Source organism: Trachypithecus francoisi, unplaced genomic scaffold, assembly GCF_009764315.1.
Source record: "Trachypithecus francoisi isolate TF-2019V2 unplaced genomic scaffold, Tfra_2.0 Lachesis_group3, whole genome shotgun sequence".
Lineage (NCBI taxonomy): Eukaryota > Metazoa > Chordata > Mammalia > Primates > Cercopithecidae > Trachypithecus > Trachypithecus francoisi.
In genome coordinates, this window is record NW_022681468.1 from 32238069 (window position 1) to 32256280 (window position 18212).

At 43.8% G+C, this 18212-nt stretch overlaps 2 protein-coding genes across 10 annotated transcripts in view; one reads left to right on the top strand and one right to left on the bottom strand.

Moving 5' to 3' along the window:
- The window catches only part of MLH3 (mutL homolog 3), a 37848-nt gene extending 32675 nt beyond the window's left edge, over nt 1–5173 (top strand). For 7 of the 9 annotated variants that reach the window (XR_004431503.1, XM_033187409.1, XM_033187406.1 and 4 more), the window contains 2 exons: nt 950–1101; nt 2893–4980. Coding sequence is in view for 7 of the 9 variants with exons in the window: in XM_033187409.1 (XP_033043300.1) it covers nt 950–1101; nt 2893–3012 (272 nt within the window). In the remaining 2 variants the exon portion in view is untranslated. Of the gene's footprint in view, nt 1–949; nt 1102–2892 lie in introns of those variants that run through there. The other 2 variants (XR_004431502.1, XM_033187411.1) reach the window with 2 other exon arrangements.
- Nucleotides 5174–7828: 2655 nt separating this feature from the next.
- Nucleotides 7829–17786, bottom strand: EIF2B2 (eukaryotic translation initiation factor 2B subunit beta). Its single transcript, XM_033187415.1, has 8 exons — nt 17514–17786; nt 17272–17392; nt 16965–17113; nt 15472–15635; nt 14110–14205; nt 13364–13501; nt 12294–12360; nt 7829–11033 (listed from the first exon to the last, which is right to left on the bottom strand). The coding sequence occupies exons 1-8, from the start codon at nt 17674–17676 to the stop codon at nt 10876–10878; spliced, it is 1056 nt and encodes a 351-aa protein (XP_033043306.1). The 5' UTR covers nt 17677–17786; the 3' UTR covers nt 7829–10875.
- Nucleotides 17787–18212: the final 426 nt, after the last annotated feature.

An 18212-nucleotide genomic window follows, 5' to 3' on the forward strand; every position in this document is an offset into this window, starting at 1 on the left:
TCATTTAAATTATTGTGTAAGTATCTGCTTCATGTTTGTCTCCCCTATTAGACCATAAGCGCCATGAGGATGGAAATTATCTGTCTCATTAACTGCCTGACAAAGCTCCCAATACAAAGTATATACTTAATAAATGTTTGTTGACTGGGTAAATTATGCATAAAGGCAGGTTATAACAATATGAGAGTTTAGGAAGATTATTATGGAAATTAGAAAAAAGAAGCAAATAAAATGAATATTGTAAGGAAACAATCAGAGATTGCTATTGGACGATCCATGGAAAAAGATAACCCCAACTTCACAAACCCATAAAGAGTAGGCAAAAATACTGCTCTTGCCTCTTGGAGAAAAACTCTGAGAGTAAGACCCTAACAAGTTAAGGAATGCCTCCTACAGAGATTAGAAAGACAAATACTCCATAAGAAAAAGCTGAGAGGTCAGTCCTGAAGCCTTAGTTTCATCCATGGTCATAAGCACCAATTTCTTTCTTTCTTTCTTTTTTATTATTATTATTTTTTTTGAGAACAGAGTCTCATTCTGTTGCCCAGGCTGGAGTGCAGTGGCATGATCTCGGCCCACTGCAACCCCCGTCTCCTGGGTTCAAGCGATTCTTCTGCCTCAGCCTCCCAAGTAGCTGGATTACAGGCGCGTGCCACCACGCCCGACTAATTTTTATATTTTTAGTAGAGGCGGGATTTCACCATATTGGCCAGGCTGGTCTTAAACTCCCGACCTCGTGATCTGCCTGCCTCAGGCTCCCAAAGTGCTAGGATTACAGGCGTGAGACACCGTGCCCAGCCTATAAGCACCAATTTCAAGCAGGATTAAAGCCTCATTAAAGAAGCCTAAGAAACATGTTACTTTTTCCAGATATTTGGCAGTGACCCAAGGTCAGCATTGGTTTCCCACTATACACACTATAACCTTCTTGTTTCTCTCTTTCATTTAGGGGCCATTAAGTTTAATGATGGCCTGAGCTTACAGGAAAGTTGCCGCCTTATTGAAACTCTGTCCTCGTGCCAGCTGCCATTCCAGTGTGCTCACGGGAGACCTTCTATGCTGCCATTAGCTGACATAGACCACTTGGAGCAGGAAAAACAGGTACATTAATGACTAACAGGAGCAGGAGGGAGCAAAGTTTATCTTTTCTTTCTTTTCTGGCTTTTACTACGCAACTGTAATCTGTCTTAATCCTTTCCAAAATAGGAGAGTTTTGCAAAATCTGCATTGGAAGTTTCACATAAAGCCTCACCGATTTCATTTTCCAGCTCAAATCCAAAATGAAGCTTAGACTGAACTGTCAGGTCACCTACATAATGGCTTTGTATTTTAAAGCTTAACACATGTACAGACTTATGTATCCTGAATATCTATTGCCTGCTGGCTCTAGGTTTGATAATTTGCAGTTCTTCCTGAAGCTACTGAAAGTTGGTAGAAGCACAGCAAATTCACTGTTGGCAATATAGAGCCTCCACATCCAGTTTCTGGATAGTACCTGCTGGAAATGGTGATCTGTGACTGTACCTGGCCATCCCCAAGGATCTTGAGTTATAGTTTGAGGATCATCAGACAGGGACCCAAGCTTGGGGATCTCTACATTATGCTTTGGCCCTAATTATCCAGCAACCTGCAAACTACAATGTGGATAATGCAGTAAAGGCACAGAGTGGCTTAAATTAAGAACCTCTGTCCTTGTTATAATCTTCAATGAAGGAGAACATGGAAAACGTAACAGGAATGTCTCTGTTGCTGCTTTCCAAAATCTTTTCTTTCGATTTTTTGTTTTTTGAGACAGAGTTTTGCTCTTGTTGCCCAGGCTGGAGTGCAATGGTGCAATCTCAGCTCACCGCAACTTTCGCCTCCCGGGTTCAAGCAATTCTCCTGCCTCAGCCTCTGGAGTAGCTGGGATTACAGGCATGCGCCACCACGCCCGGCTAATTTTGTATTTTTAGTAGAGACGGGATTTCTCCATGTTGGTCAGGCTGGTCTCAAACTCCCGACCTCAGGTGATCTGTCCACCTTGGCCTCCCAAAGTGCTGGGACTATAGGCATGAGCCACCGCAACCTGCCCCAAATCTTTTCTTTTGCTAACCTTTCCCTGCTAAGGGATATAAAATATTTTCTTGCATGGAGTTTTCAGGTACTAATGTTTTCTGACTTAAATAGCTGATTTTACTTCATTAAAACCTCTTTGTTTCACAAAGAAAAATATGAAGAAAGTTTTTTTCCATTGCTGAAGAGCTTGGAATCTAGACTTAAAGTTATCAGTCCCCTTTGATCCTTAAAAACATCTATTATCTCTATTGAATCCAGAAGTTAGAAATCTAAACAGATTATAACAACCAGACTTTGGAAATATTTGTATGCTACCTACATTTTCTTGTTCTTTTTTTTATTATTATCATTTTTTATTTTTTTGAGACGGAGTCTCACTCTGTCACCCAGGCTGGAGTGCAGTGGCGCAATCTCAGCTCACCACAACCTCCGCCTCCCAGGTTCAAGCAATTCTCCTGCCTCAGCCTCCTGAGTAGCTGGGATTACAGACGTGCACCACCACGCCCGGCTAATTTTTTTCGTATTTTTAGTAGAGACAGGATTTCACCATATTGGCCAAGCTGGTCTCGAACTCCTGACCTTGTGATCCGCCTGCCTCAGCCTCCCAGAGTGCTGGGATTACAGACGTGCACCACCACACCCGGCTAATTTTTTTTGTATTTTTAGTAGAGACAGGGTTTCACCATGTTGGCCAGGCTGGTCTCAAACTCCTGACCTTGTGATCCGCCTGCCTAGGCCTCCCAGAGTGCTGGGATTACAGGCGTGATCCACTGCACCTGGCCTGTATGCTACCTACATTTTCATATTGCTAATTGAAGTTATTCTTTCTTCCCATAGATTAAACCCAATCTCGCTAAACTTCGCAAAATGGCCCAGGCCTGGCGTCTCTTTGGAAAAGCAGAGTGTGATACAACGCAGAGCCTGCAGCAATCCATGCCTCCCTGTGAGCCACCATGAGAACAGAATCACTGGTCTAAAAGGAACAAAGGGATTTTCACTGTATGCTTCTGAGCAGAGAGCAGCAGCAGCAGGTACCAGCACGGCCCTGACTGAATCAGCCCAGTGTCCCTGAGCAGCTTAGACAACAGGGCTCTTTGTATCAGTCTTTCTTGAGCAGATGATTCCTCTAGTTGAGTAGCCAGATGGAATTCAAGCCTAAAGACAGTTCATTCATTTGCATCCATGGATACAGAAGGTTGCCATATAGTATCTACCTTTTGCTACTTATTTAATGATAAAATTTAATGACCTTTTGATTGGTTGCTTGGTTTGTTATTTGAAGGGTGTGATTTTTGTGTCCGTACAGTTTTTTTTCAAGCTTTACATTTGCGCGTATCTAATTCAGCTGATGTTCAAGTCCAAGGGGTAGTCTGCCTTCCCAGGCTGCCCCCAGGGTTTCTCCACTGGTCCCTTCTTTTCCCTTCAGTCTTCTTCACTTCCCTGTGCTGCTGCTTCATGTGCTGCATCTCAGACTTAAAGAGTTTCTCTACTTTCAGTGAAAACATTCTCTAGGGCTTTCATCAGGCCTTTAGTTATTTTAGGGAGAAAAACTATTGATAAAAAGGACAAGGATAGAACAGAGAAAATTTAAAGTCCTGTCCCGGGTTTTTTGTTTTGTTTTCTTTAAAAACTCAGAGACTGATATTCAATATCTCAAACCAGTAAAATGGTGAAAATACTATGAGCTTGTTTTTTAAAATATGATTTTTTTTGGTACTTCATAAAGTATCTCTTTATGTGACAGCAATTGTCATATCAAAACACAGCATATCTATGTTCAACCTAACCAAATATGTTTACACTTTCTCTTTCAGGAGACAAGGGTTCTTTGAGTCCCTTTCAAACAGTATCTTGGTGTTATTACATTATGCCTATCTATTGCCCTTATAATTTCACTTGGGACCAGGACTGATCATTCTGCAAATGCTTGTTATGCCATTCTCAATCTATTTTTCCCACACCTTTTCACATGATTTGTGGTTAATAGGACTCAATAGACTAAAATTGCATAGTAGAAAAGAATACAAAATGCCAGCTGGTAATGTTTATTGCAACTGGGGTGTTATACAATTAGTAAGATGATGCAATGAGAATTTCTACTTTTGTATTTCCTGTCCAGCCTGCTCAAAGTGGCTTTTATATCAATGGAATGATTTTCCTCATTTTTTAATACAGGAAACCAATTCGTGCTCATGGAAGAAAAGTTCCTTTGCCAGCAGCCTTGAAGTGAATCTTACAGGAGCAATGAAAGTATTGCATTCATTAGCATCTGCCCCAGAGAAGGTTCAGGGAAAACCTTCACTTGTTTTCAAGGGGATCCTTGTAGATTTACGTAATTGGAACCCTGAAGAACAGGCCCTACTGTCTAAAAATGGCTTTTATTCTTCTAAATACATATAAACGGGTGTTTTATAGATGGGAAAACATGACCTTAGAAAGGAGGGAGTTTTCAGAGGATTTGCAGGCTGTCAGGGGCTCTGCCTCCAGGCCTAGTGTGGCATCGTGGCCTCAGGGCCTCCGCCTCCCTGCTTAAGGGCTGCACAGAGGCCAACTGTCCTGGGAGGTGCAAAAATCTTTTCAGGTCAGACCAATTTGAGAGATTTTAAAAAGTGTCTCAATGCCTCTTATGATTTCAGAAGGTTTTGCTATATGTAATCCCAACTACAATTTTCTTGAGAGTAGCAGAGGATTAGAAAAAGTCCTCCATAAATTATGTCATTGGCCTTCCTGGCTAGCCTGACTCAAGCAATGTCAGAGATAATTATTCTATTTTCATCATTTATAAGTGTGGGGGCAGGCCTCAGCATTCAAACAACCTGTTAGAGAAAAACATCCAATAGATGACCTTTATTGCCTATTAAGGTTTTATGTTGTTTTTAACTCAGATGCCATAAGAACAAAGATACATGTAATTTATAATAGTAATCATTAATACCTATATTGTGCTTTAAGGTTTACAAAATATTTTTTCTCATACTTTATCTTATTTTAATTTCTTGACAGTCCGTGAGGTAAGGTGGTAGCTTCATCACCATTTCACAAAGTGGGAAACGAAGGGGGAGAGCCGTCCTCTTAGGAGCCTGGTTGTCCCGCTTTGTATAATAAAACTTTGAAGCTCAGAGCAGTTAACTGGTTTGCTGAAAGCTTAGCTGTGAGAGCCAGAATTCAGACCCAGGTCTCAGTGACTTCAAACTGCACACTCCTTCCCATTATTACCCATATGCTGTCCCTTATATTTTTAATTTATTAGGAATTCATTCATTTATAAACTTGGTGATTCACCTTCATTCGATTCTGGTCACTGAAGGCTTTAGTAACTTCAGAGTAAAACTTCAGAGATGAGATGTGAAATGCAGCCATTCTTGAGAGTTCCTTTTTCTGTAACATTCATCAACACTTTATTGAGAAGTGAAGGTTCCTATGGCTGTCTCTACCTTCAAGAGGCTTAGCTTTAGTCACTGAGAAAGACAAGAAAACTAACAATAGAATATAGTAGCTTCCTCTGGCGTTAGGTATTAGAGTCACAGCTAGTGACAGCTAGCCTTTTATTATTGAAAGAAGAGGAGCTAACAGTCCCACTATCAGAATTAAGACTAGAGATGGCAATAGGAGCTAGTATTGGAAAAGCTTAAGGCAAAACATAAAGTGTAGGCTAGAATGAAGCTGCAGAATGGGGAGGGGTCTTGGGTAACATCCAGAATCTGGCTGGGGACCTGGAACTACATGAGATGTAAGAATGGAGGGGTTCTAGCAGTAGTCAGAGGTCAGGTACAAATGAACAGCTGGGATCTGGGCATGGCAGACAGTGAAAAAACCCAGGCAAGCAAAACGGTAAGAGCAGGAGGGGGCCCAGGGCCACATTCTTGAGATGTGGAGGGGCTGAGGAAGCCATGCCAAGTGAGAGCAGATGCAGCTCAGCAGTTCCTAGCGAGCCCTGACAAGCCAGCTCAGCTGAAGCTTCGGGTGGGAGCCAGTCATGGCACAGTGGAGTGAATGACTTGTTTTCCCCCTGAAGAGCCACCCATTCCATCCAAACCCTTTGCAAAAGTCTGCTAACAGAGAGAACCAGCCAGTATGCTGGCTACTCGCGATCATGCCTGTCTGTCTTTACCCTCTCAGCTGAAGCTGCGCGTCAATGGTGAGATGGCAAAAAGGTGGGTCCAGAAGAGGGGAAAAGAAGGAAGTCTGGGAAAACAAAATGCTGAAGAATCTGCACCAAATAAACCCTTCCGTCCTTCTTCCTTCCATCCCTCTCTTCATCATTCAGCAAATCTTCAGTGAGTTCCCTTCTAAATGTATTGTATCAGAACTTGTGCAGGATATCCAGGGAAAAAAACAGGTTATCACATGGCTGAGGATGTTTCCAACCCTTGGATCATTTTCACCGCAGGCCCATTAGTTACAGAGCACTCAGTCTTACCCAGAAGCATCAGATATAGTCCAGGCAACCGGATCCAAGCATGTGGGAATCGCAGTGTGCTGCATGTGGGAATCTATCAGGCCAGCATGATTTGAGCAGCAGCCTGCAGAAGTGGAATTTGGCCAGCCTTGCCTGACTCTGGCCTTACAACTTGCTCTTATCTACTTCCAAAGTAAGGAGTGCCCCATGATGGGCCAAGCAGTCCAAAAAAAAGTGGCTTGGAGTTAGCTACCGCAGTTAGCAGTTTCTCATTATTCAACATTGCATTACCTCTTTTTCACATTAGTTAACTGCAGAATTTTATTTTTATGTATTTGTTATCTTTCCAACCCCAGTGTTGTAAGAAGAATATTACATATAAATGATGACTTAGGAATCTTGTCAAGTTTTTGTTTCTTCAGCACTAAGTAGCTTATTTTCTAGGCAGGTCTTAATTCTAAATGTAACATGCTTGAAAAAAACACTATTGAAAGGATCCGTCTCTTCAGCAGAGTATTTAATATACCTATCAGGCAATCACCATCTCAAGCATGATTAGACTCAAGCGCTGCCCTCCATCATGTGAGGGATGCCAGGAAACTGGAAGTTTAGACTTTAGCTCTTTATTATTAAGTTGGTGCAAAAGTAATTGCAGTTTTTACCATCAATAATAATAATTGCCTAGCCATTGTGCAGTACCTTGCAAGAGCTCTTTGGCAAATGAAAGAGTAATTCAAAGCAAAGTAGGCCAGATATAAAACACTTCCAAATCACATTTCAAAATGGTCCTTTCGTGTCAACTAGGTGCGTGTCTGCTAAGGGAGTTTTTGCAAGGACAGGTGGATAGTATGAGGCCTTTACAATAATCCCATTACCATTGGTACTGTCTATATGGCAGAGCCGTTCTGATGTAGCTGTATTCTCACAGATCATTACAGAGTATGCCAGTCGTTCCATGATGGGACTGTGACTGGCAGCCTTTCTTAGCCCAAAGACTGATGCAACAGATTGCTTTGAGAAATAGTTTTGAAGCACATCCATGAAACATATGATCCTATGGGTACCAGCATTGATTTCTTTGAGGCATCGTTTTACACTTCAGTTTTTCCTGGTAGAGTATTTTTCTGAGACGTCTCTTCTGAGGCTAAATTAGGAATTTCTGTTCCTTATTCAAGTTCCAAGAATTGTGCCTCTCCTGCCCTCTGCCCAAACTGGAAGATAGAAACCGTGGGAAAAAAAGTGTCTTTACAAACTGCAGTTATCTAACTTGGTTTATTTAACATATTCAGGAAGACTTTCACATCCATGGAATCCTAGTTCTATTAATTCTCTCCAAGCTACAACAGTTGTTTTTTTGTTTGTTTTTTTTTTCGAGTTTCTTGGTTCTGCCAGCAAGGCAGGGGTGGGAGGTGGGCACCCCGATACCAATGCTGACAGGTAGTGAGTTGACGTGGAACTTCTGTTTCCTCCTGTTCAGTTCAGGTTCTCTCTTTCTGATACTTACCCCTCCTCAAATAGGGAAACGAAGAGAGGGGAAATAGGAAGATGAGCCTCAATAGGGTTTACTTAATTGGGGGCATAAAGATTCTAAAAAGTATGCATTCCTGCAGTTCTGTTCTTAGCACTGTAAGAGCTGATGAGAAAGAGAGCTTCTACCCTTATAACCTTCATCCATCTCAGTCATGCCTGGGAAGGATGTTGGTGCTAATTTTAGACACAGAGACTAAGATGGACAAAGGACAAGTATCATAAAGCATTTTTGGAGCCAGGAACAGATTTAATTTCCTTGCCTCACTGCTGCTCTTACTCCAAACCACACAATTGTACCCAAGTGAATTGCTGTTAGAATTGGTGCCTTTGGAGGAGACAATTGCTCGTAATTGGTAGCTACAAGCCACTTCACTGAGAAAGTGTGGGGTCTTAGATGCTTTAAGAAATAATAGAAAGACTGAGCCTGAGTGAGTCAGGCTCTTCTGAGTCATACAGTTGTTAGGTCAGTGTAAAATACTGACTTTCTGAGGTCTTACTTTTTTCCCTCTCTGGAAGACCTAAGGCAAAGATCTCTCTCAAAGAGGTATCAAAGAATAGAGGCCTTTCCCTCAGAACCTACCTCTGCCCAGTGTTCACCAAAATGTGGTTTCAAATCACCTGTTCAAAGCCCACAGTGTGCTTATTTGTTAAACATGCAGATTCTTAGTGCTCCCTCCACCCACACAGACACTGCACAAGAGGCCCTGCTTTGGACCACAAGTTCCTAAACATGGCAGAAAATCTGGATCACCTGGGAGACTTTTTAGGTTAAAAACCGGAAACAGTATGTAAGCATAAACATGTCAACAAAATGAGAGGATGTCCCTCTGCTTGCCGTGCTTGGTATTTTACTTCTATACTGTTTCCCTATACGTGTACATATAATTTTGTTTTGTTTTTGTCAGACAGAGTCTCACCCATGCTTGCCCAAGCTAAAGTGCAGTGGCCCAATGGCACTGCTCACTGCAGCATCCACTTCCCCAGTTCAGACTCCGGAGTAGCTGGGACTACAGGTACCCACAACCACACCTGGCTAACTTTTGTATTTTTAGTGGAGACTAAAAATTTTATTTTTATTATATTATTTTAGTTTCGCCATTTTGACCAGGCTGGTCTCAAACTCCTGACCTCAAGTGATCTGCCCTCCTTGGCCTCCCAAAGTGCTCGGATTATAGGCGTGAGCCGCTGAGCCCGGCCAGTGTTGTTGTTTTAATGAAATGAGTCCGTATTATGCACATTACTCTGCAGCTTTTTGTTTTTCCCAGCTTGTTTTTAACTAACAGAGTATCAAATGGACTTCCTTGCAAATCTGTCCTATTAACACCAGGATCACAACTCAGATGCCTACAGGGGTTAGGCAGATAACATAAATGAGTTAAATGGATCCAGTAGGAACTGCAGAAAACTGGAGATGTTTCATCTAATTGCATCAGACATTACCCAACTGCAAACTAACTACTGCCATTTGGAAATGTTGGCCCAGAGTTGCCAAATTCGAGTTTTCAAGAAGAGCAAGAAATCTGAATTTTTGAAATGTGCAATCTCCAGATTTTTAAATATTGGTAACGAATTCACATTAAATGCAGTGAACCAGCCCAGATGTCTTCAATCCAGACACTGCGCCTCCAGCCATCCTTCTGAAATTTCTATTGCCATGTATAATGTTCCGCAGTGTAACTGTCAATCCTTACTCAACGTGTCTCCTGTAGCTGGACACTTAGGCTATGACATAAAAACTACTGTATAAATCTTTGTGCTTATACAAATAATTATAGAAATACAGCTTCCAAATTGCCCTCTAAAAGGTTGTACCAATTTATAGTCCTATAAACACTGCATGAGACTATCCTTTTCTGGGAAGCTTTAAACAGATTCCCAGGTGGTAACCCAGAGATCAGATGCAGTAGGTCGAAGATGAAACCCAAGACTGTGTGAGTGAGTGACCGGAATGACTCAGGTGATTCTGATGATCAGAGAGGTTTTGGAACTACCGTTTTAGCCTATTAACAAGCTGTCTGGGGCCATGAGCAGTGAATTGTAAAAGAAACTATACTTTCATTTGTACTTCTGTTTTTTAATTTTATTTAGAGACAGGGTCTTGCTTATCATCCCGGGAGTGCAGTGGTACAATCATAGCTCACTGAAGCCTTGAACTCATGGGCTCAAGTGATCCTCCCACCTCAGCCTCCAGAATAGCAAGGCCACAGGTATGTCCCACCATGTCTGGCTAATTTAAAAAAAAAAAATTTTGTAGAGACAGGATCTTGCTATGTTGCCAGGCTAATCTCAAACTCCAGGCCTCAAACAATCTTCCCACCTTACCCTCCCAAAGTGCCAGGATTACAAATGGGAGCCACTGTATCTGGCCACTACTTCCATGTTGTATACTTTTCCCGCTAACTACAGCCCTCTATGCAAACACAAAAAAGGCTCTGCTGCTGCTGTTTCAAGCAGTTCTGTCAGAGTAGGACAATCAATAAACCAACTATGGAACCTTCAAGTGGCTTTTATTGGCAGAGCCTAGAAGAAGTGTCGTAGCCATTTCTGAGCAAAAATCTGTATCCCAGCAAGGTATTCAGTGTTATGTTTAACACACTACTGAACCAGAAAGTTTAAGTTCCTGACACAGACGCAACCAGGTCACTAAGAGGCTCCAAAATCAACAGGTTAAGCTCCACTGCTCTGTTAAGATCTGAAAGGCAAGACACAGTCCTGGATGTGTGCCCTTGATACAGGGTGACTAAAAAGGCAGGCAACAGTATCAAGGATTTTTTTTAGGTGTACTCCTGTGCAGTCCCACATTGCAAGGATATGTTTCAGCAGCAGCACTCAAGTCTCCTCTTCATTCTGTATCTGCCTAAACAATCTCTGCTTAGGACAAGTGTGGTCGGTCATAAAACATGATCATCAGGATGGTAGAGTTCACTCATCAGGCGGTAGATGTAGGAAGGTGCATTCCCACCAATGTTGGAGATAAAGAGGGTAATGAGCTCTGGTGGGACGTAGTCAAACACAGGGCAGTGCACGCTGACCTTCTCCAGAATGTCCCCTGAAAGGCAAGCACACGTGCTAAAGGTAAAACTGAGCCTCCCTCTCTCATAATTAAGTAGCATATAGATTCCAACCTCGAGAATGCAGGCATATTAGCTCCCCAAAGATGGGAAGCTATGGAAAAATGCAAACCAGAAGAGATGACTTCAGATCATGACAACCCCTGCTTACAACTCTTCCGTGCCTCTGCACAGCCCTTAGAATAAAATTCAAACTCAGGATTGAAATTTAAGATCTGGGCCCTCCCTGCCACACCACATGAATTACAATTTGGACCACTCTTCCCCTTGCTCATTACTGTCTAGCCATGTATGCCATCCTTTTCTAACTGGCTAAGCCCCCTGCACCAGCTCATGGAAAACTCGATGATCTTCATATGGTGGACTGTATTCATTCAGGACTCAGATGAAATGTCATCTCATGAAGACCCTTCCTCAATCTCAGTTAGGCCCCTAGCCACTTTCTATCACATCAGCCTTGCTTGTCCTCAGGCATCCCATGACCTGATACTTTCTCATCTGTCTTCCACAATAGAATGTGTGGGAACAGGGCCTTATCTTTTTCATTTATTGTGATATCTTCAGTGCCTAGAAGAGTGCTGGATACATTGTAGGTGCTCAGTAACTATTTCCTGAAGAATGAATGTTTATTTAAATAAAGGGATGAAGTCATTCAACTTCTAAGAGGAACTAGGACCCCAACTACTATGTGTTGCTCTCAGAGGGTGTATAAGGCCACCCTTGCTGATGAGGCTGCAGGCATAATGAGCTGAGCTGCTGCCTTCAGAAGGAGCCAGAGAAAAGAACCCCAACACATGAGATTATCCAGGCTACAGGCAAGTTTTCTAAGTAGGAACATTTCACAGCCTGCTTCCTTTGGGAGTCAATTTACCAAAATGACTCCTTATATAGCAGGAAAACAGGTACATTTTCCCAATTGGTTGTTTATATCTCAAAGAGCATGCAAAGCCAAACCCAGACAATGCTAGATGATCCAACCCACAGTAGCCCCAACAAATCTAAAATACATTTGTCTCAGAACAAATTAACATGGACTTGATCAGGTCCTCAAGCACTTTCAGCTGCTAAAGAAAACAGTCCCCCCCCCCCCGCCAAGAAGTATGATAAAAAACACAACCTGACAGCATTCAGTTCTACTGACCAACAAAACAACAAAAAGACCAAAACACATGCACGCACAAACCCCGAATACACACAACACATGCACGCATGCGCACATGCACACACAGCTTTTGTACCTTCTGTGAATGGCAGGACTTCTTCAGGAGCCACAAACTTATGAAATGAGTCTTCTTCATTGGGGAACTAGAAAGGAAAAAATTTTTAAAAACTAGAGACCCAGCAATTCCACTCCTAGATATGTACCCTAGAGAAATGAAAACATGTCCACACAGAAAATTTATACACAGATGCTTATAGCATGATTATTCACAAAAGCCAAAAGGTGGAACCAACCCAAATGCCCATAAACAGATGAATGGATTAATAAATTGTGGTATGTTCATATAAAGGAATATTATTCCACCTCAAAAGGAAATTCTGACATTACAACATGGATGAACTTTGAAAACATCATGCTAAGTGAAAAAAGTCAGGCACAACATGTCACATATTATGATTCCTTTTATACAAAATGGACAAATCCATAGAGACAGGAGCAGATTAGAGGAGATGGGGAGAAGGAGAAATAGGGAGAGATTACTTAATGGGTACAGAGAGTTTTTCTAGAGTGGAGAAAAAGTTTTGAAACTAGAGAGTGGTGGTTGTACAATGCTGTGAATATACTAGATACCACTAAATTGTATACTTTAAAATGGTTAATTGTATGTTATGTGAATTTCACCTCAATTTAAAAAATAGAGACTATAAATAGTTTGATGTTTTCAAAGCAAATAGCTTCTATCACTGATGAAATGTCTCTTCACTTAGTCCCTGCTTGTATTCAGGTTATAAAGGACAGGCCCTGCAACAATAACAAAACTGATTCTATGATCCTACTTTCAACCTGCTTGGCATTTTCAGAAATGGTCAGGCGACGGGGAGTGGTGGCAATCGTAAGGAAAGGACCTTTCCCAACTACATATTGTCCGCACAATCTTGCCTTCCTAAAGCTGGCAGCTTAGAACTCTCAACTATTTTACTGAATCAAGACTTCTGTGGTTCTTTCCAGCCTCCACTGGGTGTAATCCATTGAGTAAATGCAGATAAATGGAGGCCCTGGAGTGAGTTGGTTGAAGTCCCAGAGTTCAAGCCTACCCTCTGGCTTCCTTCTTTCTGCTGGCTTCTAGCTAAAGACAGACACACATACCTGTGGGGAAAGTTTGAACATAGGTGCACAGACGATGAGTGGGGTGGAATGGTGTTTTGCTGCCAGTGCCAGAGTGTGAGTTCCTGTCACAGCTCTCAGGGCACCATTGGCCAGGATGGTCTTCGTGCCAATGATTACCTTTGAGACAAGAAGAAAAATGTGAGTCATCCTGGGGGTGGAGCCTTAAAAGGGCCACTGGCCACAAAAAGCTGAATGCTCAGGCCTCAGAATGGTATCGTGAGGGGTCACAGACTGGTATAGGGGAAGGGATCCCTGGCTCAATACAAGTTCTAGCTTAAAAGTAGGTTGCCAAGGAAAGAATGAATGTAAAATGGGACAAGAAACTGCAAAACCTACTGCTCTCAGTCCCATATTTTCTGGAAATTGAGATGCCATACCTTCTGAGAAGCCAGGAACCTTTTTCATTCACTATCGACAACTGCCAAGCTCTTTGAGCATAAGGCAGGAGCCTTGTAGCCAATCCCTAGCAACTGACACTCTTGCTTTAGTTCTATTTAATACTTCATTCTTTTCAATGCTTCAACCAAATTTAGAGGCTACTTCAAGAGAGGAACAATGATGCAGAAAAAGGGAAAAGAAATTCAGTTAACAGATTTAAAAGGCCTACGTATGTACTTTGAAAGGTGCTAGAAACTTCCTTCTCTCACCATGGATATTACAGGAGATAAAAATCAATTTTAGAAACATAATCTTCATTAATTCAACATAACTCCAAATATACCCACCTTGTTGACTCTTGACATAACGGCAAAAATGGCAGCATCAGTCATGACAGTTGTCTCAATACCTGCTTTGGACAAATTCACAGCCATTTCATGACCCTACAATGGGAGGGAAAGGCTGATTCTAAGAGAAAGAGTGAGAAACAGTGAAAAGTGCTCTCAAATGTAACTGGATCTGGGGAATTGTGTGATATGGGCATATCCAGCACATAATTTCCAATAGATAACTCATTTTTCAGACAACTAAGTTTTTGGACTATCATAGCTCTGGTAAGCTGTAGGGAAGCCCAGGGGAAGCTAATAAATATCTAGTGCTCCAGCCACAAAACTGGAAATACGGCCGGGCGCGGTGGCTCAAGCCTGTAATCCCAGCACTTTGGGAGGCCGAGATGGGCGGATCACGAGGTCAGGAGATTGAGACCATCCTGGCTAACACGGTGAAACCCCGTCTCTACTAAAAATACAAAAATGAGCCGGGCGAGGTGGCGGGCGCCTGTAGTCCCAGCTACTCAGGAGGCTGAGGCAGAAGAATGGCGTAAACCCGGGAGGCGGAGCTTGCAGTGAGCTGAGATCTGGCCACTGCACTCCAGTCTGGGCGACAGAGCGAGACTCCGCCTCAAAAAAAAAAAAAAAAACTGGAAATACAACGTGTGTGTATAACATAATCACGATTGCTGACAAGATAGCTCCTGGCTCATTATTTTAAAACATCCTGCATCCTTACATACTTCCTTTTTGAGACCTATTATTTACTTAGGATCGAGTGAGGTCAGACCAAGCATCAGTCATCCCCAAGGTAATTTACCCTGCTTTGATTCCTAAAAGAACCAACCTATGTTTCCTCGGACCCAGCAGTTCACCACCTTTTTTTTTTTTTTTTTTTCTGAGACAGAGTCTTGCTCTGTGGTATAGTAGGCTGGAGTGCAGTGGCGCGATCTTGGCTCATTGCAACCTCTGCTTTCCAGGTTCAAGCAATTCTCCTGCCTCAACCTCCAGAGTAGCTGGGATTACAGGCATGCACCAGCATGCCCAGCTAATTTTTGTATTTTTAGTAGAGATGGGGTTTCGTCATGTTGGCCAGGCTGCTCTCGAACTCCTGACATCAGGTGATCCGCCCACCTCAGCCTCCCAAAGTGCTGGGATTATGGGCATGAACCACCGCTCCCAGTCCCAACTTTCTTAAACCACTATTTAAGAATGTTCACAGGACGAACACCTTGAAAATTCCCTTAATGTTTTAGTTTATCTTCTCAGTGTCTCAAAGTCTTGCTTATCAATTCGAGGTTGGAATGGCCCTACCCATCCCTTATTTACTTCTTCTTCATTTTCCATTTTTCTTAGTAGCAGCTACAGCAGTCTCCTTACCTGGCAGAAAGGAGCACACTCTGCTACAATGACATGGAATTTCCTCTTTCGGGCAGCCTCTTTGAGGAAGGCCTCTACTGTTCGGGAGAAGCCAATGGTCATGATCACCTCATTGGAGTGAATATGCTCCAGAGCCTGGGCTGCAATGTTCTCCGTTGTCCCTTCTGTAAAAACAGTTTTGAAAAAAAAAAAAAATATATATATATATATATATATATATGAAATTGCTATGCTATATCACAAACACACATTATGAGTGTACAGAAAAAGATGTCTGCCCTTCACATGCACTGCCAACCTAGCAGCCCCTGGTACCACAGGGTTAATGTGCTTAAAGTGAAATGTCACCTTTTTTTTTTTTTTTTTTTTTTTTGAGACAGAGTCTCGCTCTGTCACCCAGGCTGGAGTGCAGTGGCCGGATGTCAGCTCACTGCAAGCTCCGCCGCCCGGGTCTACGCCATTCTCCTGCCTCAGCCTCCCGAGCAGCTGGGACTACAGGCGCCCGCCACCTCGCCCGGCTAGTTTTTTGTATTTTTTAGTAGAGACGAGGTTTCACCGTATTAGCCAGGATGGTCTCAATCTCCTGACCTAGTGATCCGCCCGTCTCGGCCTCCCAAAGTGCTGGGATTACAGGCTTGAGCCACCGCTCCCGGCCTTTTTTTTTTTTTTAAATAGAGATAGGGTCCCACTATGTTGCCCAGGCTGGTTTTGAACTCCTGGTCGCAAGCAATCCACTCACCTTGGCCTCCCAAATTTGTGGGATTACAGGTGTGAGCCACCACGCCCAGCTATGTCACAATTTCTTAAAAGCCCCACTCTGGGATTTTCTGCCTGCCCTCTTCCAGAAGTACCCCTATCTATCAACCACCTCTGTCACTACAGAGCTCCTTACAACCGATTTTGAAGACAGTGAATTCAGCCAAGGAATGGCAATCTGGGAAATCCTAAAGTGCTAAGAATCGGGTAAACAGAGTTTCTGCCTAAAAGAACTCTTCCTTCAAAAGGTGGCCACAACACTTCTACGTGAGAGAGAATGGCCAGAGAAGAAAAACGGGGGAGGAATTTGGAAGCAGCTTCTTCATCATCTGATTATAATGAATATCTGCAAGTCACTTGGACTGCAATGACAAGCGGGATAGAAATGGTATAGTGTACGTGTGTATAAAAATTCAGAGATAGTGAAGGCGGTCTATCGACCTGGTTCTCTAGGGAGTTCATCTTCTTTACAATGAAAATAAAACTCTGTCCTAATAGAGTCTGTGCCACTGCACAGACTTGCAGTCTATCAAGGATTGGTCTGTAAGGAAAAGTAGAGAGGGTTACTTTGGTCCCGTCACCTGTTGCAACATTTCCTAATCAGGAAGGTTTGTCTAAACCTCTGAGAACCAGAAGACTGGTAATATCCCATCTCTGCTAATGAACAACCTTCAGGGGCTTCTGTTCCCTTATTTGCCTGTGACCAGTCCCATTTTCCCAGCGATCAGGCCTCTTACCCAGCTCCACTAGCAGCTCATTAATCGCCTCAATGATGTTGGACTGGAGTTGGGCATAATGGAAGCTGAAATCCTCGTTCAGACCTCCGGATGTCAACAGTTTGTGCAGGGACTCCTGCTGATCACTCTCGTCGCTGCGTCCATGGAGTCTATAGAGGCAACAAGACGCAAAGAGAGAGGTGGGGAGGAGGAGTGGTCAGGCAGGTAACAAGGGCTGCTCAGCTCCAATAAAGTCTCCGAGCAGGGAGAGGGGCCCGTGGAAAAAGTGTCACTGTATCCAACCCGGAGCCCAGGATGTGAGCCTGACCTGCCATACTCCTCCCGGATAATCTTGAGCACTCTCCGCACCATGTTGCCCACGGTGGTCTCGGAGGGCTGAGCGGCCGTCATCCTCCTGCCCTCTCTGCGGATCAGCTCCATCAGCTCCCCTATAGTCCAAAAGAGAGATGATAAGAAGGGCCAACGCGAAGTGAGGCCTGGGAAACTTTCAGCCTTGGGATCGGGAACAGACAGGGGCCGGGTTTGCTGACGGAGGCAGGCCGGCCTCACCCGCGTTGCTCCAGCGGTGGTCCGTAATGATCTGGCGTAGCAGCCCCAGGGTCTCCCGAGCCATTTCCTCAGAGCTGCGCGGCCCACCACCCCGCTTCAGGGTCTCCACGAAGCTCTCGATCCTCTCTGACAACTCCGAGCCCTTCGCTGCGGACCCCGGCATCTCTAAGGTAGCTGCCTTCAGCCTTCACAGGCGGAATCCACACCTGCCAGACCACACAATTTGCACTTCCGGGGCGGGCGAGGTCGGCTTCCGCCGTGAGGGGAGGGGGGAAACCACAAGTTTCAGTGGAAGCAGGCCACGCCCCTCGTTTTCACTCTCCCGCCCCCTTCCTCTGCCTGAGCCAATCAGAGACGTGAGGGTCGGGTTGTTCAGTTACAACCGGGCCCGCGCGCCTCGGGGGCTGCAGGCTCGGAAGCGGCCTTTCTTGGCTCAGCCGACGGTGAACGGAAGTAACCCGTCAGGCCTGTAGAGGGTGGCTAGTCCCGTTGCTATGGGAGCAGCAAGTCTCTACGCGCCCCTCACCGCGACTTAAGGCTACACTGAAGAAGTTGCGGCACTCCCTCCTGTCTTCCCAGCTCGGTGACCGCCCGAGCTGTCACTCCCGAGTGTCAGCTGACACTAACGTTCCGAATGCGTGTCCAGGGTCGGCTGCCCCTTGGGCAGATGTCTCACTTTTGTTCTGTTACATTACTTGA